This window comes from Strix uralensis, chromosome Z (genome assembly GCF_047716275.1).
Source record: "Strix uralensis isolate ZFMK-TIS-50842 chromosome Z, bStrUra1, whole genome shotgun sequence".
NCBI lineage: Eukaryota > Metazoa > Chordata > Aves > Strigiformes > Strigidae > Strix > Strix uralensis.
In genome coordinates, this window is record NC_134012.1 from 22,342,209 (window position 1) to 22,366,994 (window position 24,786).

Sequence of the window (24,786 nt, forward strand, 5' to 3'; positions counted from 1 at the left end):
TGGCTGGAACTGTCCAAAACAAGTTTTGTTTGTATGTTTAGGAAGATAATAGGAAGGTATTCTCATCTTTTAGTGTTGTTGGTCTGTTCTTTGATTGGGCTTATTATCCAGTTTCTTGCTAAAACTGCTCCTATTTTTTTGTAAAAATTGAAGTTTAGGCAGTAGAGTTTCACATCCATAAAAGCATGGTGTTAGAGCCACGTCTCCTGGGTCTCTTTAAAAAGAGACTTTTTTGACATGAGTTTCTTGGTTTGGTTTTTTTAATTATTGTTTTTACATTCTCATTGTTAAGCCGTGCTAAACAAGGAACCACAATGTTATTCAGAGGGGTTTCTTTTTCTAAGATTTACCTTTTGGGAATTGCACCTTAAGTAATTGATTATAACTGGGGAAGGAAACTCATTAAGCATTTTCTTGTTAGCCACCAGTTTTACACAAAATCAATACATTCTGGTGGAGTATGGGGCTTGTTTGTTGCACCCATACCTGCGCTCAGCTAAGTACTCTGCAAGGAGAATTAATCATGTATTCCCTGACATAGCCATAACAATACTTTAATGCAAGGAATAAGGTTTGACGCTTTTAACTCTAGTTAAGTCAAATATTGCTTTGCTGATTTCTTGCTTCACACCTTCTATTCTAAATTGGAATAAGCCAGTTCAGATGACTTAAAACATGGTGTATTACAAACCTTGTTTAGAAACGTGTCTGATGGAAAAAGAATGCTCATAGAAATACAGTGGCATGCTTCTTTTATTGTTTATAAATACACTTCATGCTTTATGGACAGACATAGCCCCTGGCCCTGGCAATTTGCCATTTCAGAGCACATTGATGATCTTAATTTAGGGTGTTCTCCCCAGTTTTTAAGACAGGACAAGAAGGAATGCCCCTGAAGAAGACCTGAATGAGTTAAAACATGCTGGGAAATGTAATCCACTTTTCCACCTCTTTGAGGAGCTCTTCTTTTAACAATGCTACAGCCAAACAACAGTTTTATGCATTGATAATATAAATAAGGTGTCCTGTAACAGAGTTAACTTTTCTTAATTATGAATTGCATGCCCTTATCTTTAAGTGAATTTTTCAGCAGGTCTGCTTGGCCAGAAGCTCATTTGCTGTGCAATTTACAACTACGTCAGAAATCATGCTAGCTCCCAGAGCAGTTGAAAGCATTTCTGGTTGTTTCTAATCTGGTTGCTGTTATAGACTCCTCAGAGCAATTGTTTGTGAATTGTGGAATGCCATTTGGTCTGAAAAAAAAAATTGTTCTGAAGCGTGTTTCTTTCCTGTCCCCCTCCCCACTCTCTGTGCATGTTTTGTCCATGGAGGCAATCATATGTTTTCAGTTTTGATGTCATTCTTCTTTTTTCTCTCTTTTTTTTTTTTTTTCCCCTTTTCTTTCAGTCCACGGCCATGAGCGAACCACAGTGCTACTACAATGAAACTATTGCCTTCTTTTATAACCGAAGTGGAAAATACCTAGCCACTGAATGGAACACTGTCAGCAAGCTTGTAATGGGACTGGGGATTACCGTCTGCATCTTCATAATGCTGGCCAACCTCTTGGTTATGGTGGCTATTTATGTCAACCGCCGATTCCACTTTCCTATTTATTACTTAATGGCCAATTTAGCTGCTGCGGACTTTTTTGCAGGGCTGGCCTACTTTTACTTAATGTTCAACACAGGACCCAATACTAGAAGATTGACTGTAAGCACCTGGCTTCTCCGTCAGGGTCTCATTGACACTAGCCTGACGGCTTCTGTAGCCAATTTGTTGGCCATTGCTATTGAGCGGCACATTACAGTTTTCCGAATGCAGCTACATACTCGGATGAGCAACCGACGAGTGGTGGTTGTAATTGTTGTTATCTGGACTATGGCCATCGTCATGGGTGCCATACCAAGTGTCGGATGGAACTGTATTTGTGATATCACTCACTGCTCCAACATGGCACCACTTTATAGTGACTCCTACCTGGTCTTCTGGGCTATTTTCAACCTGGTCACTTTTGTGGTCATGGTGGTCCTATATGCTCATATCTTTGGGTACGTCCGCCAAAGGACTATGAGAATGTCCAGACACAGTTCTGGACCCCGCAGGAATCGGGACACCATGATGAGCCTCCTGAAGACTGTGGTCATTGTGCTTGGTAAGTGCTTAATTTGCCTCTCCTGTTCTACCCCTCTGTTCCTTATCAGGTGATTTCAGTAATGCATGTCCAGCTTCTGGGAGGTTGGCAGCATTTGGAAGACACTAGAAGAGGTGGCAACAGTAAAAAACCCCAGCATTCATTACTGTGTTGGGACTATTAAGCTTATTTATGGAACTGGGTATAAGAGACTTGGTCACTCGGCCCTGTAACATGAAACTGATGAAAATCTAGGACCGTGAGATGTAAGGTGATGGTTTTTTGAAGCAATGCAGGTTTAAAACCTGTTGTGGCAGCCTATCCTGTGCAGTGTTCACCCTTCTGCCTTTGAAGATGCCAAATGGCTACAACCTTAAAAAAGTACAGGGAAGGTTCAATCTTCCACTGAAGCACATCATCTTCTTTTTGCCTCCCAAAAGATATTGTTTGTATTCAGGCAGTGCTCCCATGTCTGGAGAACATTGAGGAGCTACATACAGGCTATTGCTTAAAAGATTTTGCGTGTTAAGCAGGACAGCATGTACAGTTCACTCAGGTCTATAATGTTTGGCACGTCTGAGTATCTGCCAATTTGCTAATTCGGAAAATTAGCAAGTGAGGCACTGGTGTGCTTAAGCACATTGCTCAGGATGTGCCTAAGTTTCAAGGCTTGGAAAAGAGGGAAACATGAGGCAAATATCATTACACACTTTGGAGTCAGAAGGTTCCTGTCATTTTGTGAATGGCTGTATTTGGCTTTTGTCTGGGACTCTCAGTTTCCATATGTAAAAGCACAGCCTGGATACTGGGTACCATTCCCTGGTGATGTTCTTTGCAGTTTGTTCTGCTCTTTGTTGCTGCAGATGATAGTGAGCTGCAGTCAGACAGGGATCGTGTCAGTTGTCATCTTGTCCCCACCTGTGTACCCACTCATGAGGTCCTCCAACATGGTACACAGGTCTCTTGGGATCCTAGTACCATGTTACACTGTGAAGTTGCCCTAGTAGTCCATAAATGCAACTGTATGCAGTCTACAAAGCCCAAAACTTAGCCCCAGGTCTTGCTTTGACATCCTGATTTCCATGGCCTTATTCCAAGACTTGTGCTTTCTAGCAGTACTGTCTGCACAAACATGGCAGAATACTTGCAGATATTTACTGAGTCACTGTGTCAACTCACGTTAGTTTAAGAATGTACATGTTGCTCTCAGACATAGTGATTAACGTTGTAACCAGAATATGAACTGTGTAGTTGACTAACCTGTCCAGCCATTGGTAAGTCATATTCCTACATGTTCCACTCATCTCTTCAGGAAAAGAATCTATGAGTTTTGTGAGGGAGGCTGTAGTGGTGGGCAGAACCTCTCTTGATTGCCTGGTGGTTTGGAAATCTGTCCATCTCCACCTCCATGATCCTCCTTGAAGAAGCCAAGATGAGATTAAGAACACAAAGAAAATTCAGACTTTGCAGTTGTCGTTTTAAGAAATAGATCCTTGTTTTTCCTCCTGAAGGAGTTGCTATTCATACAGCAGTGATTTCCTGTGAGGTGAAAGACTGGCTCAGACTTTTTAAAAAAAAAAAAAAAAAGTGGGTGAGAAATAGTAAGCATTTATACCAGTGCAATGCAGAGTTGTAGGAATGAATAAATAAATAAATAGCACATGGCAGCTAATCCCAAGCATGTATGGGACTAGAGGTGTGTATGCAGCTGGAAGGCTAGGTAGTGACTGCACCCTCCAGCATTCTCCTATGAGCAGGGGTCACAGGGAAGATGTACAGGCCACCCAGTGTGGCCGCAACAGTAGAGGTGTACAAGGAACATAAAGCAGCCTTTTTTTTCTTTATTAAGTACCTTATTTTTTCCAGGTATTGTTCTGGAAACAGTGGAACTACTCCAGAGGTTAAGTAGCATTAGCCAAACTGAAGGTGACTCGAGTTTAGTTGCTGATGTAGTTCAGTAATATCTCTGATTCCTTATTGGGGCTATTTGGAGTAAGGTTTTTCAGGACTGGAGGTAGCACAAGTGGAAGCTTTCTTCAAAATTCGAACAGGACCTTGTTTCTTGTTGGTGATGCCATTAAATTCATTCAGTGTTGTGCACACACTCTGCTTTAGCACCTCTTCTAATCTGCATAAAACACCATTTACAGAGAGAGGCAGCATATTATTTTATTAAATCTGTTTGAAGAAAACAAAGGGAACCCCAGGCTGTGGCACTCTTCATCCTGTATTTGGATCTTCCACTTCAGTATTATTTTGAAAAGGGGTTTTTGTTTGGTTTTCTGTTTTGGTTTTTTTTCCACAGCAGTGTGGTTTCTTTGGTTGGAGGAGGTCAGTCATAGGGCTATAGTGTAAAAAAGCAGCAATTCTTTCACCTCCTTACCACCTGTGAGACACAGTTGCAAGATAAAGATGTCTAGGAAACCACTGTGGGTTTGGTGGGTTTTTTTAATTAAAAAATAAAAGTGATTTTAAAAAATTAACAAATTTATAAAAAAAAGCCTGAAGCCAAAAAGCAGGCCTGAGGGCAACCACAGAGACTTTTGGGAAGTTAAATGTTTGTGCATCAAGGTGTTAAGCAGACTTCTAGATGAACCACAAGAAATGTTCATTAGTTGCCATAAGCTGTCTGTGTCACTGAATTTGCACTTCCAATGGAGTATTGTTTTGATGTTCTAAAGAAAAAAAGCTGATCATCACTTCGAAGCACTGGTTAGGTGGTGTTTCAGTTTGGAGTAGACAGTGTGGTCAGCCTGTTGATCAGGCAGGCGTCCTGGTGTTCTGGCACTGCTTGCAGTCTGCTTGCAATTCTGGTTTAAAATTTACACAAGCAGATGATTTAATTTCAAGTGTTGTACTTCCTGAGTGCCTCCTTGTAAAGGCAGTCAATGCATAGTACTGCAAGTTTATCTTCTTCAGCTTTGGGAAAGGCAGAAAAGGGGGATATCTTAGGCTGCCTGGAGCAACTTGCTGGATGCTTATCTCATGCAATCTGTCTTTTTCTGCATCAGTGAACAGCAATAATGCAGAGGAAGAGACCCCCTGCCTTTCTTAACGGTGCAGATCAGGGTAACGCATTGCTGTTTGAGGCAGAAACTAACTTTTTGCTGGAGGTGGAGGGGAGAAAGGAAAGGTTTCGGTTTATTTTTACGATCCCTCTTCCTCCTCTTCTGCCCCACAGCTGAGTGGGGAAGGAAGTTGGTGTTCGACAGCCCACTTACCCAGGAGGAGGCAATTAATTTTAGAGGTGGGGGAGGGTGCCTTGGGAACCAAGGAAAAACAGCTGAGAGTATGAGTAAACCTATGAGCATTGGCAGACAGAGGCAAACCAGTCCTCGTCTTAGGATCTTTGTTAAAATGCTGCTCAGCCATAAGTAACCCCCTTGTGATTTGGGTAGCAATGAACTGTTCGTTTGACTTTTAAACTTTCATAAGCGGGTCTTCCCGAAGTTGTCCTGCTGGCTGTACTCCCCGGAAAGGCCTTGTTGCTGCAAGCAGAAGATCCTCTTTTCCGCTGTCCCCATCCACACTACGTTTTGGGGGGCAGGAGGAGGAGGGAATTAACACAAGAGCTGCTTGTTTGCTAGCTGCCTAACACGGCCTGCCCTCCTCGCGCCTTGCTGCATTGCTCCAAAGGGAGAAGGTGCAGTCCTCCCGGCCACGATGCTGTCAGCATGTGTGGGGCGGCCGCCAGCCACCTCTGACAAGAGGGTGATTGTGTGGGGAGGGCTACGGCTGCTTGACGCGCTGGCTGGAGCGGTCGGGATCTGGCACACTGCGTCATCCCACAGACCGGGTGGGATGCTGCATCCTAGGAACAAGTCAAAAGCAGAGAACAGATTATTTTTTTTTTCCTTTTCATGCCCTTTTGTTTTTTTTTTTTTCCTTGTGTAAAATATTTTAAACAGAAGGAAGTGATTTCATAGTTGAGCCTTTTTTCTTTTAACAAGGCTGCTTTTGAAATCTTTCGAAAGTAACAAGGAACATAAAGCTCTTTCTCTAGAGTATGTCTTTCCTTTGCACTGGAGCTAAGGCAGGGCTGATCTGTGTACTGCTCATAGTCATAAAATCGGGTCTGGTTTGGTTTGCAGCTCAATGACACTTTGCCTTTCCCCAGCACCATGTGTTACATTTAAATGAGCAATCAAGGGAACAGGCAGAAACCTAGTAGTTATTACAGCTGAAATTTGGCATCCTCCCTTCCATCCTCCACATTTTCTTATCTTACATTTAAGGACAAAGCTAAACTGCTTTTCTGGTGGAGGTCATAGTTAGACTCTGAATGCATTTGACTGGGCCGAATGGAAGTTTGGACCAAACATGGATGACAATGTCTAACTACTATTTTAAGAAGCAGTAAAAGCACCAAAAAATTATATCAAAGCTCAGGGCTGGAAAAACTACCTCTGCTCTGGATTTCCATGGCCTGGAAAAAGTAATGAAAGGCTAGGGTCTTTTAGGGGTTCTTATATAGCCGCATTTGTAGATAAGTACCAGCTTACATTGTTGCTGTTGAAAAGTTAGCTTGTATGTCGTTCTGCCTAAATGCTGATTAAACACCCATACTTAATTTGTCAGCTCTTGTTTATACAATGTGGATAACTCTTCCCTATACCTCCATACATATCTTTGGATATTCTTCTCCATTTAGAAGTTAGACTTGAAGATTATAATATTGAGGTTTTATAACTGAATTTTAAATAGCCATAATAGCAATAACCCTTCTTATGTGTATTTTACCAATCCTGCCAATTAGCCTTCTGTGTTGGGTGAGTTCTCAATGATGTTTGGCTAAAATTATGCATGCCTGTTGAGCCGAGCACCACAGCGAGCCCCCAGGACATAGGGGCAGCAAACAATTAATTCACGATTGCTTACCCCTTATGTTCCTGGGAACTAAAAAGACACTTAGGCCTCTTCCACCTGTAAGACCATCTACTTTGTTTGGAGGAGTGTGGTTTACTCTGTAAGATTTGGAAACTAATGTGGGCACAGATAAATAAGTAAAGGTTCTTTTTGGATAAACTGTTGACATTTAAAGGAGTCTCACTGTGTTTGAAGACAGTCCCGTACTTATAATGGAGCAATAAATGCAAGGAAAACATCTGGAAGTTCAGTATAAACATCTGGAAAGGGTGGAAATGCTCAGCAACATTTTTTTTCCTGCCCTCTCTTTCTGCCATAGTTATGAATTGCATGAGAGACTTATTTTTGTACTTCTGTAGCTTTTCTTTCACAACTAGGTACCAAATAGGGATGGAAAGCAGCAAATAACTATGGAAATGCATCTGAGTGTCAACATATGCTGTAGCCAGACAGTTAAAGCAAGCAAAGTGCATTATTGATAACTTTAACTTTTCTGGGTGATTGATTGATACGCAGAATTTCATTCCAAGATCAAAACCATGAAGTTCTGTGGGGGCACATTTTCTAAAAGATGTTTTCAATAACTATGTTCTCTCTCCTGGAATGCAGTCTGCATCTTTTCCCGCTTCCTCCACTCATGCAGCAAGAGCACTTGATTTTCAGTAGAAAATAAAAAGACCCTGAAATACTGCTACAACCTGAATGCCAGCACCCTGTGTTTTGCAGAGGCATGTCTTTATATGCATACCCCTCATGCAGTGTCAGGTGGTTAACTGGGATAGCTTATCTTCATCAGTCCCTAAATCATAAGGCTTTGACCTACCTAAGCCTTATTAACTAACTGTATTTCACCAGTTACCAAGTAAGTGGTCCTGGGCTGAGATGAAGATGATCTTGTCTAGACAGATCTTGGTTATGGCATCACTTGTACTGCAGCAGACCTTCCCTGCCCATGAAAAGTTATTCTGGTGGGCCACAGGAGACATCAGCCCTGGGAGCACAATGCAATGGATAAGAGGATCTTTTGGAGAAGCCAGGGTTTAACTCTGAGCCCTGTGACTGGCAGAACTTCACCTGTTCACCTCCTCCCTTGGAGTCCTGCTGGCATGAAGAGAGCTAAGCTCTCCAGCAGTGTTTTCCCTGAGATGACTGAAAATAAGGATGTCATCTTAGCTTGGAGATGTCTTTTCATCAGGTAGCGGTGGATGCATTTTGAGAGCAGCATCCAGCTGGGTTTTTTCCTTGACATTATTACACTTTCCTTAGAAAGCTGAGCTGGGCTGGAGTGAGATCAGGCTGGAGTTCAGATGAGAGCAGCACATTTCACAGCTTCTTCTCTGGAAGTGGGGGAGTGTGAAGCCGTAAATACTGGGTTACCCTGTGGCAAGCAAGGGGGGCTCGTTCAGAGTCACCAACCCTGCCTGATCCCTGCGTCACAGTAATGTTGCTTGTGTATTGATTTAGTCCTGATGGAAAAACAGGGCAATAAACTCTGGAACTGGCGCTGGCAATATAAGTCTGAGCATCAATGACTTTCTGTTCTAGCACACAGGGTGCAGTTATGTGCGGTCCCAGTGTTTTTAGATAAGTATATTTTAAAAGTGCATAAACTGTGAATTTAACCCACAGTTGAGTAAATTGGGAAACTGTGGCTGATGGTTGTAGTCTAAATGGAGCGCTCCTCATAGAGTTTATAAGATTAATTATTACTACCATTGTATGGAGAGGAAAGATTTATAATGAGTCCTTTCAGAGCTGCAGTGTGACTGCAGCAATACATTCAAGCTGTATCATCAAATATTTGCATGAAGAAGTGAAATGTTAATTAAAATTATTCTATAAGATTTTTTTAATAGCACACTTTATCCTACAGGATTTTGGATATCTTCCTCTTTTCTTAGTGGAAGTCCTTAAGAGTAGTTGTGATTGCTCCTTGGATGAAAATAATACATGAAGTTTGGGGTGGGAGTGGTTTCCAGGGCTTGTTGTTACTACTTATAATGTTTTTTGGGGTTTTTTTTTGACCAATGCATCTTAATGTCATTTTGGTATTGACTTAAAAAAAATGTGCATTCAGCTTGCAAGTAGGTGAAGCGAAATGGAAGTCTTCATATTATTGCTTATATTTGTTAGATTTCATTGTGAAATCATTCAAATTTAATAACAAAAAATAGAATTTTCCTTATGTCTATTATCCATAATGAGTGGACTAATATTTTTATTCATACATGTAACTGTCCATATTCTTATTTTCTTGGTAAATACAGCTTGATTACTATATTAGACAGATCTATCACTGTTTTATAAAAGGAAGACAAATTTTCACAAAGAACTATTAAAAATCAGTTACATTTCATCAGCAAAATGGGTTTCTGCTTTCAGTTAAAATAATGGAGGCATGAAAACTTGCTAAGGGTCTAAGCTGTAATCTGTACATAATTATGCAGTGATTGGAGTGTGTCTTAAATTTAAGACCCTTTGAACTTGCATAGGATGTCTCTTGCCTGCTTGTTTTTTTCATGCTGCTAGTAAAAGCAATACTATGTGTGCTCTCTGACACTTAATCTGTCTCTCTAAATCTCACTCACTGATCATTTTTATTGTCATTTATAGTCTTGCAAATGAATTCCAGTTGATCTTTCTGAATTTTGTCTAGTAGTCCCAAACCAAATCTCTTCCCAGTACTGCTTGGCTGGTGAGGATATTGAAAGGAAAAAGAATAAGGGAGCACAGCATCTGGAAATTACACTGTGGTCATTTTGTACGATAAACTTCATAAGTAGCTTTCTTTTTCAAGACAAGCCTGTGGAAGCTCTCCTTGCTGAAGGAGAAGTTATTGGTGCCTTGGATCCAGGTGGCTCTTTCTCTGAACCCAGAGCATGATCGGGTGTGTTGGGAGTCTCGTTCTAAATGTTTTGCTTAATTTCTTTACTGACTCTCCCAATTAAATTTACTGCATCCCCAGCTAAAGCTGGTATGTCCCTGGTAACTGTCTTTTCTCTAAAGTATGTCAGGTATCCCTGTGTAATTCATTGCTTCACCCTGGGGAAACCATTTGGAAGTTTCCCCCTTCTTTCCCCCTTCAGTTAAGAATAAGTATTATTTATTTTCATTTGGTATCCTTTGAAACTGTGCTTTGAGGAACTTCCATCATTTCCCAAGGCAGGAATGTGGTTTTATTTTACTTTATTTCTAAGGGGAAAAATCCCTCTAGTAAATCCATTCCTTTACATACGATGGAAATGAGGCCTTGTTTAATAAAAGTCATTCCCCTGACTTCAGTATAATTTATTACCTTTTCAGGGAAGAAATAAATTTAAAGGGCAAAGGAAAACTCTCTGCGTTCTTCTAAAAAAGGCCAGACAGGGGTAAATCTTGAGTAGTTCTTGGTTTCTACTCATGTTCAGCTTTTGATTTAAAAATAAAAAGATAAAGAAAATTATAATTACTTGCATAGGTTGTCTAGTTTCCAAAAGGCTTCTAAATATGAATTGCAATGACAAAAGTAGGTATTCTTCTCAACAAGGCTAAGGGAATTTATTTATTTATTTATTTATTTACAAATAATAGGATTTGGAAATCACACCCTTACCCCCAAGCAATAGAATCCAACCTTTTCTGTCGGATCCAGGTGAAATAACAAATGGATGGCCAAGGAGTGAAATTCACTTAATGAAAATCCACACTAAACCAAAATGAATTAGTACCATATCTCATTCTGCTGCCTGACTCCACTCAGCAGTGCTACATCCATGAGTGTGTACTCATCAACCTGAGTTCCTCCAACATCGTGGAGATGGGGATGTGTTGTGGGATATTTGCTCTAACACGGAGGTCTTGGTAAACTTTGAGAAAAGCTGAAGGTCCAGGGTAGAAATTGTTATCAAGGAAAAAATTTGAAAATCAGCTTGTGCAGGAAGACGTTACATGTAAAATGTCAGCACATGATCAAGACCTACCTATCTTGGGCTTTTTGAGCTGAATTTGTTGAAACAGAAGATGGGAATCCATCTTTTAGAAGAGGCAACAATAATGCTTTTACAAAATGGCTGCTTGCAAGATAACATTTTTGTCCTTTAGAAAACACATAATTGCATGGGGACTTCGATTCTAAATATTTTGCTTAATTTCTTCACTGACTCTGAGTTAAATTTCTTGCATCCTCAGCCAAAACTGATACATCCCTGGTAAGTGTTAAAGCAAAGCATTTTTATTCTGGAAGATAAGGAGTAATGTCCATGTCCAGCTTCTGGCTTGTGTTTTCATCTTTGAGATACCATTTGTCCTTCCCATGTTTCAGTGAAAACCGCTCAAATGCTAAGCCAAATTTACAGCTAAATCTCAGCTGAAGAAACTACGTGAATAAAAATGCCAGCTGTTAACTTGTTGCATTGCAAAACTGCATTCAATGAGGCACTGAACAATCATTTGTTTCCACCAGTGGAAAACACTGAGAACAAGAGACTGTTTTGTGGGAGAGGAGAAGTGGTGCTCCTTCTTGTGCATTGCTTCACTGCACATGAGCAGTGTGAGTAAGTATTCTGGATTGCCTGTTTTTCTGGGGTAATCTGTGAAAACAGACGAATACAATTTTAAACCGCTAATTTAGTTTTGCCTTTATAGTTTCAATGACACTGCAGCTCTTCACATCAAAACACAAAGTTATTGCCTGTGGAAAAGCTTGCTGAGACATCTGAGGGTACAGCAGCTGGTCAGTGGGGTGGGAAATGGTTGGCAGTGAGTGATAGCCTTCAGACAACAGCCTTTGTGCCTCCCTCCTCCTAGTCTCAGCATGAAAAGCATGTTCAAGGAAAAGGCTTAGTTTCTGCATTTTTTTAATAAATGTATTTTGAACCTGAATGTGAAAGAAAAATGTGGTTCTGAGCTTTTCTGGTTCTGGCTTTATTAGCAGAACCGCTTCCTATTTTCCTGTTTCATACACCTGGGGATGCTGTTGCAGAGCTCACAGGTGGACTTCTTTTCTTTTCTTTCAGACAATGGTCTTTTTTCTTTTGTTTTTTTCCAGCTCTTCCATGAGTAAGCTTCTGTCACACTCTTAGACATTTGATGCCCTTCTGTAAAACTGGAAGTAACAACAGTAACAGAAAATCCTCATGCTTTCTGTGGTAATCATTTGGGAAACCTTTGCGTGCCACCCTTCCATTTTGCTCGGCCTAAAAAATTCTCGTGAAGTTCATTTTCTTTGTATCCACATGGAGAAACACTGATATTATGTTCAAGTGTGCTTCTTGTGTATGTGGCAGGTCCACTGGCTGACACAACCTTTCCCATCAGTCCCTGGAGAGCAAGGAGAAGACTCAGAGCTTGCATGGAAGGTCATGAGACTTCAGAAACCATGACATTTGTTAAGTCTGAAGCATTTCTTTTCCATGCTCAAGTGTTGTCCATCAGTCTGTGCTACTTCACAGAATCGTACAATGCCAGGTTGGAAGGGACCTCAAGGATCACCTGGTCCAAGCCTTGGCAAAAGCACAGTCTAGACAAGATGACCTAGCACCCTGTCCAGCTGAATCTTAAGTGTCAAGTGTTGGGGAATCCACCACTTACCTGCAGAGATTATTCCAGTGACTGATTGTTCTCATGGTGAAAAATTTTCCTCTTGTGTCCAATTGGAATCTCACCAAGAGTAATTTGTACCCATCACCCCTTATCTTTTCCATGTGACTCCTTGTAGAAAGAGAGTCTCCATCTTCTTTGTAGCCACCCTTTAAATACTGGAACATGGTGATGAGGTCTCCCCTAAGCGTTCTCTTCTCAAGGCTGAATAACCCCAGTTCTCTCAGCCTTTCCTTATACACTGGCTTCCCAGTCCTTTGATCATCTTTGTGGCACTCTTCTGGACCCTCTTCAGACTGTCCACATCTTTTTTGCATAGTGGGGACTAAAACTGAACACAGTATTCCAGGTGTGGTCTGACAAGTGCCAAGTAGAGTGGGATGATGACTTATTTATCTCTGCTGGTGATGCCTTGTTGAGGCAACCCATCATCCTCTTGGCTTTCTTTGCCACTGCAGCACACTGTTCACTCATGTTGAGCTTGTTGTCCACCAGGACCCCCAGGTCCCTTTCCACAGAACTGCCCCCCAGCTGGATAGATCCCACCCTGTGCTGTATTCCTGGATTACAGAATCACAGAATCATCTAGGTTGGAAAGGACCTTGAAGATCATCTAGTCCAACCATTAACCTAGCACTGACAGTTCCCAACTACACCATATCCCTCAGCGCTATGTCGACCCTACTCTTAAACACCTCCAGGGATGGGGACTCCACCACCTCCCTGGGCAGCCCATTCCAATGACTAACAACCTGTTCTGTAAAGAAATACTTTCTAATATCTAGTCTAAACCTTCCCTGGTGCAACTTGAGGCCATTACCTCTTGTCTTATCGCTCGTTACTTGGTTAAAGAGACTCATCCCCAGCTCTCTGCAACCTCCTTTCAGGTAGCTGTAGAGGGCGATGAGGTCTCCCCTCAGCCTCCTCTTCTCCAGACTAAACAACCCCAGTTCCCTCAGCCGCTCCTCGTACGACATGTGCTCCAGACCCTGCACCAGCTTCGTTGCCCTTCTCTGGACACGCTCGAGTCATTCAATGTCCTTTTTGTAGTGAGGGGCCCAAAACTGAACACAGTCATCGAGGTGTGGCCTCACCAGTGCCAAGTACAGGAGTGAGATCCCTTCCCTGTCCCTGCTGGCCATGCTATTGCTGATACAGGCCAGGATGCCATTGGCATTCTTGGCCACCTGGGCACACTGCTGGCTCCTGTTCAGCCAGCTGTCAATCAACACCCCCAGGTCCCTCTCTGACTGGCAGCTCTCCAGCCACTCCTCCCCAAGCCTGTAGCGCTGCTGGGGGTTGTTGTGGCCCAAGTGCAGCACCCAGCATTTGGCCTTATTGAAACTCCTACAGTTGGCCTTAGCCCATCCCTCCAGCCTGTCCAGGTCTCTCTGCAGAGCCTCCCTACCCTCGAGCACATCAACACTCCCACCCAACTTGGTGTCATCTGCAAACTTTCTGAGGGTACACTCGATCCCCTCGTCTAGATCATCAATAAAGATGTAAAACAGGAGTGGCCCTAAAACCCAGCCCTGGGGGACACCACTCATGACCGGCTGCCAACTGGATTTAACTCCATTCACCACAACTCTTTGGGCCCGGCCATCCAGCCAGTTTTTTACCCAGCAAAGCGTGTGCCCATCCAAGCCTCGAGCAGTCAGTTTTGCCAGGAGAATGTTGTGGGAAATGGTGTCAAAGGCCTTACTGAAGTCAACGTAAACACCATCCACAGCCTTTCCCTCATCCAATAAGCAGGTCGCCCTGTCGTAGAAGGAGATCAGGTTTGTCAAGCAGGACCTGCCTTTCACAAACCCCTGCTGACTGGGCTTGATCATCTGGTTGTCCCACATGTGTTGTGTGATGGTACTCAGGATGAGCTGCTCCATCACCTTCCTAGGCACCGACGTCAAGCTGACAGGCCTGTAATTTCCTGGATCATCCTTCCGACCCTTCTTATAGATGGGCATTACATTGGCCAGTTTCCAATCTGTCAGGACCTCCCCGGTCAGCCAGGACTGCTGGTAAATGATGGAAAGCGTCTTGGCAAGCACCCCAGCCAGCTCCTTCAGCACCCTCGGGTGTATCCCGTCTGGTCCCATAGACTTGTGTGTGTCTATGTGATGCAGTAGGTCACTGACTGTCTCCTGGATTGCAGGGGGTTGTTCTCCCAGTCTCTGTCTTCTGGCTGAGGAGGCTGGATTTCCTCAATACAACTAGTCTTGTTATTAAAGACTGAGGCAAAGAAGGCATTAAGGACTTCAGCCTTCTCCTCATCACTTGTTACCATGTTTCCTCCTGCATCTAGCAGGGGATGAATACTCTTCCTGGTCTTTCTTTTGCTACTGACATAGAAACATTTCTTGTTATCCTTGACTGCTGAAGCCAGGGTAATTTCCAGCTGGGCTTTAGACCTCCTGATTTCTGCCCTGCATAGCCTCACAGCTCTTTGTAATCACTGTGAGTGGCTAGCCCCTTCTTCGAAAGGCTGTAAACTTTCCTTTTCTCCCTGAGTTCCAACCAATGCTCCCTGTTCAGCCAGGGTGGTCTTCTCTGGTGCCGGCTTCTCTTACAGCACCTGGGAACTGCCTGTTCCTGAGCCATTAACACTTCCGTCTTAAAGAGTGCCCAGCCTTCCTGGACCCCTATACCCTTCAGGATCGTCTCCCAAGGGATCCTTTCAAGCAGGTGCCTAAACAAGACAAAGTCAGCCCTTTTGAAGTCCAGGATGTCAGTTCTGCTTCCCCCTCTCCTGGCCTCTCTAAGAATAGAGAACTCTATTATTTCATGATCGCTGTGCCCTAGTCGTCCTCCGACTGCCACATCATCGACCAGTCCTTCTCTGTTCACAAAGAGGAGATGCAGCAGGGCACCTTCTCTGGTTGGTTCTCTCACCAGGTTTATGCAGGTGGAAGACCTTACACTTGGCCTTGTTGAACTCCATACGGTTTTTGTTAGCCCACTCTTCCAGCCTACCCAGGTCTTCCTGCAGGTTGGTTCTCCCTTCCCAAGTGTCCACTTCCCCACTTAGATTGGTATCATCAGCAAACTTCATCAGGGTACACTTGATCCCATCATCGAGATCACTTATGAAGATATTAAACAGGGTTGGGCCCGATATCCATCCATGGGGGACCCCACGTGTGACAGGTTGCCAGTTTGAAAAGGAGCCATTTCCTACCACCTTCTGGGTGCAGCCTGTCAGCCAGTTCCCCACCCACCACGCAGACCACTTGCCTAGACCATAACGCCTCAGTTTCTCTAGGAAGAAGCTGTGGGGAACCATATCAAAAACCTTGGCGAAATTCAGGCAAACCATGTCTGTCACTCACCCCCGGTTATTTTGTCGTAGAAGGTGATCAGGTTTGTCAGACACAATTTGCCCTTAATGAAGTAGTGGAGCAAGGGGAACTACAATAAGTGAAAATGCTTGGCTTCCAGGCCCACCAACAAAGAGGAGGTGTTTAAACGCTCAGGGATGAGTGCTTTGAAGTTTGTGGGCAGGGTGATCCTAAGTTCTGCAACAGAGGAAGTGAGAATTTAGTCTGTAAAACTGTCCCAGACATACCTGCCACAGGGCTGGCTATCTGCTGCGGTGGGCTGATGTGACGAAAGCAGCCTCTGTGTGTTGTAGGTTGAAATAGTAATTTCTTGATGTTAGCACTAAAAGCCTATGAGGTTACTTTAAAAAAAAAAAAAAAAGTTCAGATAAGTTTGAGGGGAGTGAGAACAATTCTGTTGCATTTCTTTCTGTTGGAATAAGAGCTATCTGCTTAGGTCTTTCTGCTTGAGTAAAGTACTTGATATCTGAGTATGAATTTGCTAGTATAACCATAGATATGCAAGGACAGTTACAATTTTTGAAATATCATCCTTCATGAAAGAAGTCATCTGAAGATGAGGGAGGGAATTTAGCTGTTACAAGCAAAAAAAGCTGCTGAGCTCCTGCATATATCTTCTTTTCATGGAAATAGTTTCCTCTGACCCTGGACTCACTACCTTCCTTGTTCTCCTAAAAGTAGCTTTGGGAGCTGTTTCCCATCTTCTGATATTGATGTAACCTCAGAAAGAACTTGTTCTGACATATGGCATTGATAATTCTTGTCTGTCTTTGTTTGAAGTTGCTGCTAAGTGGCCACTTACTCTTCTAGAAGTACAAGGAGAAACGTACAGATGAATTTTCTAAGCAGAAGCTGTATGTATAGAGAAAGAAAGCAAGCTGTGTAATTCTATTGCGTATTTGTAGAATGGTTGCTGTTTTCTTCTGTTAAACTAAAATTGAAAACTAGTTCATAAAAGGTAAGCTGAAAGAAATTCCTAAAAATATATTAAATGGGTTCAGATATGTAACTGGACTTCCTTGATGATGTCTTGGATTTTCTTAAAGTTGGTTACCTTTATTAATTATCAAAATAAACATATTTAATGACATATTTTCTACCACAACTGCATCTGGCTTATGCAAGAGAAAAGGGTGCAATAGAAATTATATTCATTCTTCCCAACTTGGAGAGGTTGTACTAATGCCCCAAAACAGGCCCGGGTACCACACCAGGGACCAGATGTCACCTGCTGCTCTCCCATGTGACACGCTGCCCCTCACAGCCGACCTGCTTCAGTGCTGATGCTATTGCACATGCATTTCAGTTAGCTCCCATGAATTGGGAGAAAAAATTCTACATAATTAACTAAAAAAACCTGCTTCATTTCAAACCTTGAACATACAAGGAACAGGCTGGCGTTTTATTTATCTCTTCAGCTGGCAGGCAGAGTGAAGAGTCTGGTGAATAACTACTAAAAAGTCAATCATGTTGTGCATGATTGTCAATCAGCAGCTGGTGCTACAAGATATAGTTTTGATACAGGGAGGTTACGATTAAAAACTTACTAGCATAGCCATGGTTTGGGTACGTAGTTTAAGCAATGAGGTGTCTACTTCCAGGTTACAACCATTTAATGGGGAAATAAATTTCTTTCAATACATAGTAAGAAACTGTCAACTTTAAATGACATGTAATACAACCCTTCACTCTCAGTTAATTGGGAAAGGGGCTACAAAGAGTCACTGAACTCCAGACTGTGAAAAGCCTCATGGATGGGGAAGGACACAGGCTGAAGGTGTAAAGTCATGTTTTTTCTGCAAATAGAAATGCATAACAACTCCCGTCTGCTTGTACCACACTGTAGAAAGCAGGGTGGGAATAATGTGTGGTTTCTAACCCCTGCTTGCACAGGTCAAAACAGAAATTTGTGATAGAAAAGTTGTTTGTCTTGAGCTGGCAGACCTGCAAAGCATGTCTGCTAGTGTTTGATGTTCAAAGTCGTGTCAGCAGGGCACACCATGTTTTGGTTCCTCCTCTGGAGGCGAATAGTGAAAAGGAGTTCAGTACTGACCTGTTCATTCTATGGGAGATCCCTTGCCTTTACCACGCATGTGCCCAAGGAAAACAAAAAAAGTAGGGACTGCATGGAAGCCAAAGAATATGACTATACACTATAAAAATTAGTGTATTTTTGGTTTAAAATAGGTAATTTCTGAGGTAATGTCAATGCAGAGAGCTACTTAGCTCTTTAATTTCTGAATCAAAAGCCTTTACTTTGTTTTGGTTTCCTACGGACATTATCCAGTCTCCCCTCCCCAGCAGCTCTCTTGTTTACATGCTGTTGCACACAAAAGCAATTGCTATGTATTTCTTGGAGTTCTCATTTGAACCACCTTTTGAGCTTTCCAATCACCTATTAACAGTTTGCAACTTTAAAACTGCACCCTTCCTGATCCCTGGAGGAGTAGTGGAGTTTGTCAGAGAAGACCACAGGCTACTCTTCTACCTAAGGCAAGAGGTGAACGTAGTACCTTGTGGTCCTGCTGACATCCTCAGGTGTTTCAGTCTCATCTTACATTTGAGAATGAGCAATTTCTATCATCTTGACTACCTGTGAAGGAGACAGAGAGGTCATGGTCCACATTTTAGGTAGTTCAGAGTTAAGCCTCCATTTTTTGTATCTACTGCTTCACTTCAAGCATATGGTTTGTCAGCTGGATATGGAGGAGTTTTATATAATTTCACAATAGCAAAAGCCTTATTCGTCAGCTACTCTTCTGCTGTAGGCTCTCGAGCGTGTACCTCAGTTGCAGGTGTGAATGTTGAAAACAGAAAGAGGTTTGCATTGAGATGGATGTACCTTGCAGGACCATGGAAGATACTTTGTGAAGAAAGTCTTCAACCTGACTTGCCAGAAATCACCTGAAATGTAGGGTGCACAGCTAGAACCCACACAGATGAGGGGTTACTGTAAGGTTTTCCCATCTTAATGTGCGGGATGGATGTGGTGGGATGGTGCATAAGCTTTAAAGGCTAAAAAAGAAGTCTATAAGGTTGACAGTAACTGAAAGGAAAGACTTAAATTCAGGCAAGATGAACAGGTAAATTGGTTGAATTTTAATTTCTGTTGTATTTTGTTTCAGAGGTTGACTACCCATAAGGTTAATTTGAAGCATGCAGTTGCAAGGTGCTTACTTTTTTTTTTTCCCTTGTATGCCGGTTCATACCAAGCCACATTTAGGAAACTGAAGAATCATATCCCAAGAAAATGTGCTGACTAAAATTCTTGTTCTGACAAGTCAATAATTCATATTAGAGAAAAGGAAGTAACTCTCACTGTTAGGGGAGAGTGGAAGAGATGCAGTGCCTTGGTCACTGAAGCTGATACTCTGTGTATGTTGTGAAATACAGAAGAAATTGGCATTTCTGATAATGCCTGGCATAGTTTCTGGAACTTGTGTGGGTACTCCATGATGATTTATGAATTTATTTCAACAACGCATCTTTTGGAAGTATTTTTTGTAGTATACAGTAGTGGAGTGTATTCATTGTTCCTTAAAGAGATCACTTTTTTTTTTTATTACTATTTCAATATACATGCTTGTTACATAACATAGCAAAATGGGAAATGAAGTATACTGGCTTTTTGCTTGCTCTGCTTTTGTTCTGGTACCAGAATGTAGGGTGATCTGCAGGGTTTAGCTCTCAAGTTGTGCCGATCCGGGGTTTTTTTCCTTTTTCAGGCACACTACAGGCTTAATGAGATCTCTGTTGAGAAAACCTCTCAGCCCCAGGTGCAGAGAGAAGATGGAGACTCCCTAAGAGAGCTGTTAATCCAGCAGCTGGCTCAGGTCCCTCCTCCTTAGGTTTTGTCCTGTCCACAACATTCCCATCCCCAGGGAGGGTGCTCACCTCTGCTCTGTAGGGACAAGAGGTGCACGAAATGGCCACCTGCAAAAACTCCCTCTCCTGCTTGGTCCCTCGTCATCGCTCTGCAAGGCCCTGTTGTGCATTTTTGCATTTTGCAGCCCATTTCCTGGAAAGCCTTTGCCCCGGGTATAAGCACTGTTGTGGGACGTAGGTGTAGGGGTGCTGGGCGCCGAGGGATCACTGCTTGCTGCTTGTTTGCTGCCTGATGCTCAGCCTTGTGGTCAGGCTTTGCCTTCCAATTGCATTTGGGATTTACTCTCCTTCAACAAGGAGAGAGTAATACCAGAGTGTGTTATACCTTAATGTCCTTCCTATTGTTGTCACAGCAAAAAAAAAAAAAAGGTGAAGGGGATGCATATTGATTATTAGGCTAGATGGCTTCTGTAGACCGCAGGGAATAAAAATGGTCCTTCACTGAAGATAATCAACATCTAATCCTTGGCTGTTTAGCCAGTGTTCTGCATGAAATGAGTTGTGCTGGTTTCTATCTTTCCAGCAGAAAAGCTTGGCTTGTTTCAGTCTAGAGTGAGGAGGAGTCAATTTAAATAAACAAACAAAGCAAACTAATTAACTGGAAATAATTAATGTAGCATTCTTTATATGAACACTTTAGCTTTCAGTCTATTAATCCACCAAATACCATCCACATTCATTCACTGTGTGCTGCTGTGTGGTGGTGTTAAAGAGCAGAAGGCTTTCAGATTCACAGCGCTGGCCTTGCTTGCCCCGCCAAGTAAGCATGAGAGGTGTGTATAAAGCCGTCTGCACTCAAGAAATGTGACCTTTTAAGCACATTCCAGAGAAGCAGTGATTGATGCTGTTTCCCGTGAGATTTTCCTTTTATTTAAATTTTTTTGATTCTTCACCCACCCTCCCTCTCCCCTCCCTTTCTTCCTGTCTCTCCACTCCCTTTCTTTATTTATAACTTTATCTCTGTGGCTTTGCTCCCGTTCAGCTGGCAGGCAGGAGCAGCACCTCTGAGAGCCAGCCCAGCTGCTGGGATGGTACGTGGGAGTGTGAGCTGTGGGAGGATGTCACAGGGTCATTGCAGCCCAGACCACCCTGTCCGGCAGCACCAGTGATCCCATATCAGGTGCCTCTGAGCAGGACTGGGCTGCAGGGCTCTCCTGGCTCTTGGTGTGGCAGAGAAAAGTAATTCCAGGCCTATTTCCAGAAAACAAAGTGTAGCCAGCAGCCAAACTGTTGTCATGGGCATAGAGATTTACTCCTGGAAGAAGAGCAAATTTTTTTTTCCAGAGTTTTGGAACCAGGCTGTGAAATGGAACAAGCATTTGTTGCATTTTTACCCTGCTAGTGGCAATACCATATAGTTTTCAGTGTGCATTAAAGATAGATGTATTTAATCTGTAAGAGTAGATACAATCAAACTGTTTGTTATTGGTAATATGCATTGAGGATTTAACCTCTGACATTTCTTTGATGGATATGGATGTTGATTTTACAAGCAAACATGATTTAATTAACAGGGAGCTCTTAATTCACTATGCTTTTGCTGAATTGTTTAATTTTTTTTTGTTTTTGCTGAAATTGCCTGTTTCACACCTTGTAGCCCATCTGCCAGTTGCTTACATTCAGAAGAAGATCTGAATTCCCTAGAATCTTTGAGTTTCTAAGAATTAAAAATCAATCAATAAATAAAATCCTCCATTAATTGTGGCTATAGAACTTTGACATTTTTCCCTGGGAAGGTTTAGAAAATCGTACAACTAAATATTGACCCCTCTGGTTGATTTATCTCTCTAACTGAAGGAGAGAACTACCTCAGCAGGGTATTGAGTACCTTGCCTGCAAAGCTGGGTAGGCAGTCATTTGCTTCCCAGCTTCCCTGGCTGGGGAGGTCCAAGGGAGTGGGGCAACAGAGCCCCCTGCCCTCAGTCACTGGCTGTCACAGGTCATTTTACTGTTGCTGCTGAGATTTTGGGGTTTCATGCCTCGAGTAGCTCCCTCTAGGTCTACCAGAGCCCACAGAAACCAAGCAGGGCTGGGACACGTTCCTCTGCACGATAGTGGTTAGAGGTGCAGAGGATACATTTTCTTCCTAGAACAAGCAAAATTTTGGGGAGCCTGGAATACTATAATCCCTCCTCAGTGCTCTGGAAACTCAATACCAAAAATTATTTTAACCTAGTTGTCACATACTTCCAGTTCCTAAGCTCAGGACCTGATTGAGCATCAGTAATTGAAAAAGTAGATTACATAGAGATAATGACCAGTCAAGGCTTGATCCAGAAAGAAATTGTGCCTGTTTGCGTATTTCCCTTCAGGAGGGATATTCAGCCACAGATGTAGCAATTTTCCAGGCTATAGTGCATATAACAGTGCCTCAAATTTCTAACATCTCCTCCTCCATTTAAAATGAGTGGAGAGAGCTGGATCCAGAGCTGGCTGAAGCACAAGTTCTGCATTTGGCTGTGTTAACACCAGGATTTCACTATGAATGTTGGTGAAATCTTAGCAGGGCCATGAACTAGATTTTAGAACTTGGCCTTGACCTTAAAAAACGGTGATGAAATATATTAAAACTCTGAGCATGATCCATTCCTAAGTTTTGTACCTTATGAACTTCACTTTGAAACAATATGCTTTTCTGCCAGAAGTTTTAAGAGTAGTCTCCTGCATGCACAGGCTAACTATAAAGAGTGACCCTTGACTCATACCTTAGAGGGAATCTTGCAAAGTGTCAGTTATGGGATGTCTCCATTGCATATTGCACTGTTGAGTGCAGATCTCCCAAAAAATAACAAAAATTACTAAAGAAAATATTATACTTGCCAGAAGTTTTATCAGAGAAGCTTTGACATCCTTCTTTTTATTTGAAGTTTAAGTTCACTGCCTCTTTTTGCTACTGTTGCTTTCAAACAGGAAAGAGAAACATCTGTTGGATGCAGCAATTTCATTGAGCATCTCTTCATATTTATGCAAGAAAGCAGAAACCACAACAAACAAGCCAAGTCAAGACAAGCAGAAGGCTTCTGATACTGTTTTAAAGAGTTAACTTTTTTTGTTGTTAGAAAAGTAGTCTTACTACAGTGCATAGAAAAGGCACTAGTATCCTGATATAATTGCCTGTAAAGCTCCATGGATGCAACTTTGCAGGCAGCATTTTGCAATAGTGTGATATGGTGGAGTTCTGTGTGTGCTGAAATCTGTGATAATAAGAAATGTATGTTGCCACATCTTGAAACCATCTCCTCCACTTCCGTGACATGGACTGACCACTTTCAAAAAAGAAAAAAAAAAAAAGTTCACATGCTTGGAAGCTTGGAAGTATATTTTCTTTGTTTAAACACCTCTATCTTTCATGCCCCAGGAAAATAAAACGCAAAGTGCTTGGAAAAGACAGGCATGTTGCCAGCATTTTAAAGAGCTGTGAGAGAAGAGTTGCTAGGCTAGCACTAGGTTTGGAAACTTCTTGAACCGGCATGAGAGATATCAGTAACAGAAACATTTGGAAATATTTATTTGGTAGCTCACTTCACGTATGAATTGTTCTTTAATTTAGATGGAGAGGACTCGTATTAGATTATTTTCATCATTTGAGATTAAAGTGTATGGATGCATATTGCAATTTTTGCCCTTGGTGTGAGGTTATTCCAGAGGATCCCTCATTGCTGTGACCACAGCTGCCCTCTTTGTGGCAGTGTCAGCTCTGGCTCCAGGACTTGCTTAGAGTTCTTGAGCACTCAAGAGCTGATAAACATGCCTTTGGTCTGCACATTGGCAGGAACTGCCTCCAGTTGTGTCCTGTCCCCGAGTTACTACAAACGCTTGAGAAAAAAACATTGGCATAGGTGGTGGGTCTGCACTGGGAAGACGAGCCTTCAAATTCTGGTCATAGTAGTTGCCTTTGAACCCTAACAGATAGCTGGGAGTTTGGTTTGGGGTTTGGGTCTGCCTCCGATGAGTGAGGGTTTTGGCTCACTGGCAATGCCATGATGTCAGGGAGCATTACAGAGGGTGGCCATGACTCTCCTTGGAGGAACGCTGTAAACTGCTTGGCCCTTTTCTCTGAGGAAGCCACAAGCAGAGGCTGCCCTGGCTCCTCCTCCTGGTCCCTCCAGGGCGTCTTCCAGCAAGGACTTCCAGAGAGTCCCATCACTTTATTTGGCATGGAGGTACACCAGTGGTTTTGCTTTCACCACTCCTCAAAACAAAAAAAATTGCAAACCAGTTAGATGTCCTGGAAGCCAGGCAAGACAATCATAATGCCACAGTGTCATTAAATAATTTCTAGCCCTGTGATAACAACATGCTTTTGAAAAGCCACGCAGTGCTAAATGAGCCAGAGAGACATCAGTACCATTCCTTAATTAGCACTCCTTTCCTTCTTCCTGCTTAGCATGTTGCAGATTGCTTTAAGTATGAATGTTCCCAGAAAAATTACCTAAGAATTGTGGCAAGGAAGGGTTTTGTCAGCAAGTTTGTGCTGCTGGTTATTCCGCACAGGAAGGAGACAGCTCATGCTCTTGTGATGCCAGCTTAATGGGACAACTTTCCATAGTGTCATGAAATTCAGAAAGCACAGCTAGGGAGAAGGATGGAGAGGTGGCAGGTCACATATGGCCCTCTTCTGTTGTAAACAACTTTTGGGTTGTCTCTTTTCATCTCTTTTATGCGTGTCTCAAACACTTCTGGGGAAAAGATTAAGTTTTAAATTGCATCTGTATACATTTACATGCGTCTGTTGCAGTGGTGTGCAATGCTCTTACAGGCATTGGTGTACTTTCCTCTGCCTTTCCCTGTGCTCGTTGTACTGTATGTGTTTATCTCGCTGCTTATCTCAAAGACTTCTGACAGTGTGTACTGCATTTTGCGGACAAACTCATTTCCTTGCTTTTTGATGTGTTTGCTCTTGCCTGCACCCTGTACCATCCACTGTGAATGACTGAATTTTCCACTCAAAACGCTTGCATTGCAGCAACGTTCAAGCTTAGACCT

General features: G+C 42.5%; 1 protein-coding gene across 5 annotated transcripts in view; it reads left to right on the forward strand.

The window, feature by feature from the left end:
• LPAR1 (lysophosphatidic acid receptor 1) overlaps positions 1 to 24,786 on the forward strand; it is an 81,304-nt gene that overhangs the window by 34,947 nt on the left and 21,571 nt on the right. For all 5 annotated transcript variants that reach the window (XM_074856466.1, XM_074856467.1, XM_074856465.1 and 2 more), the window contains one exon: positions 1,408 to 2,155. In XM_074856466.1, the coding sequence (XP_074712567.1) occupies positions 1,408 to 2,155 (748 nt within the window). The remainder of the gene's footprint in view (positions 1 to 1,407; positions 2,156 to 24,786) is intronic.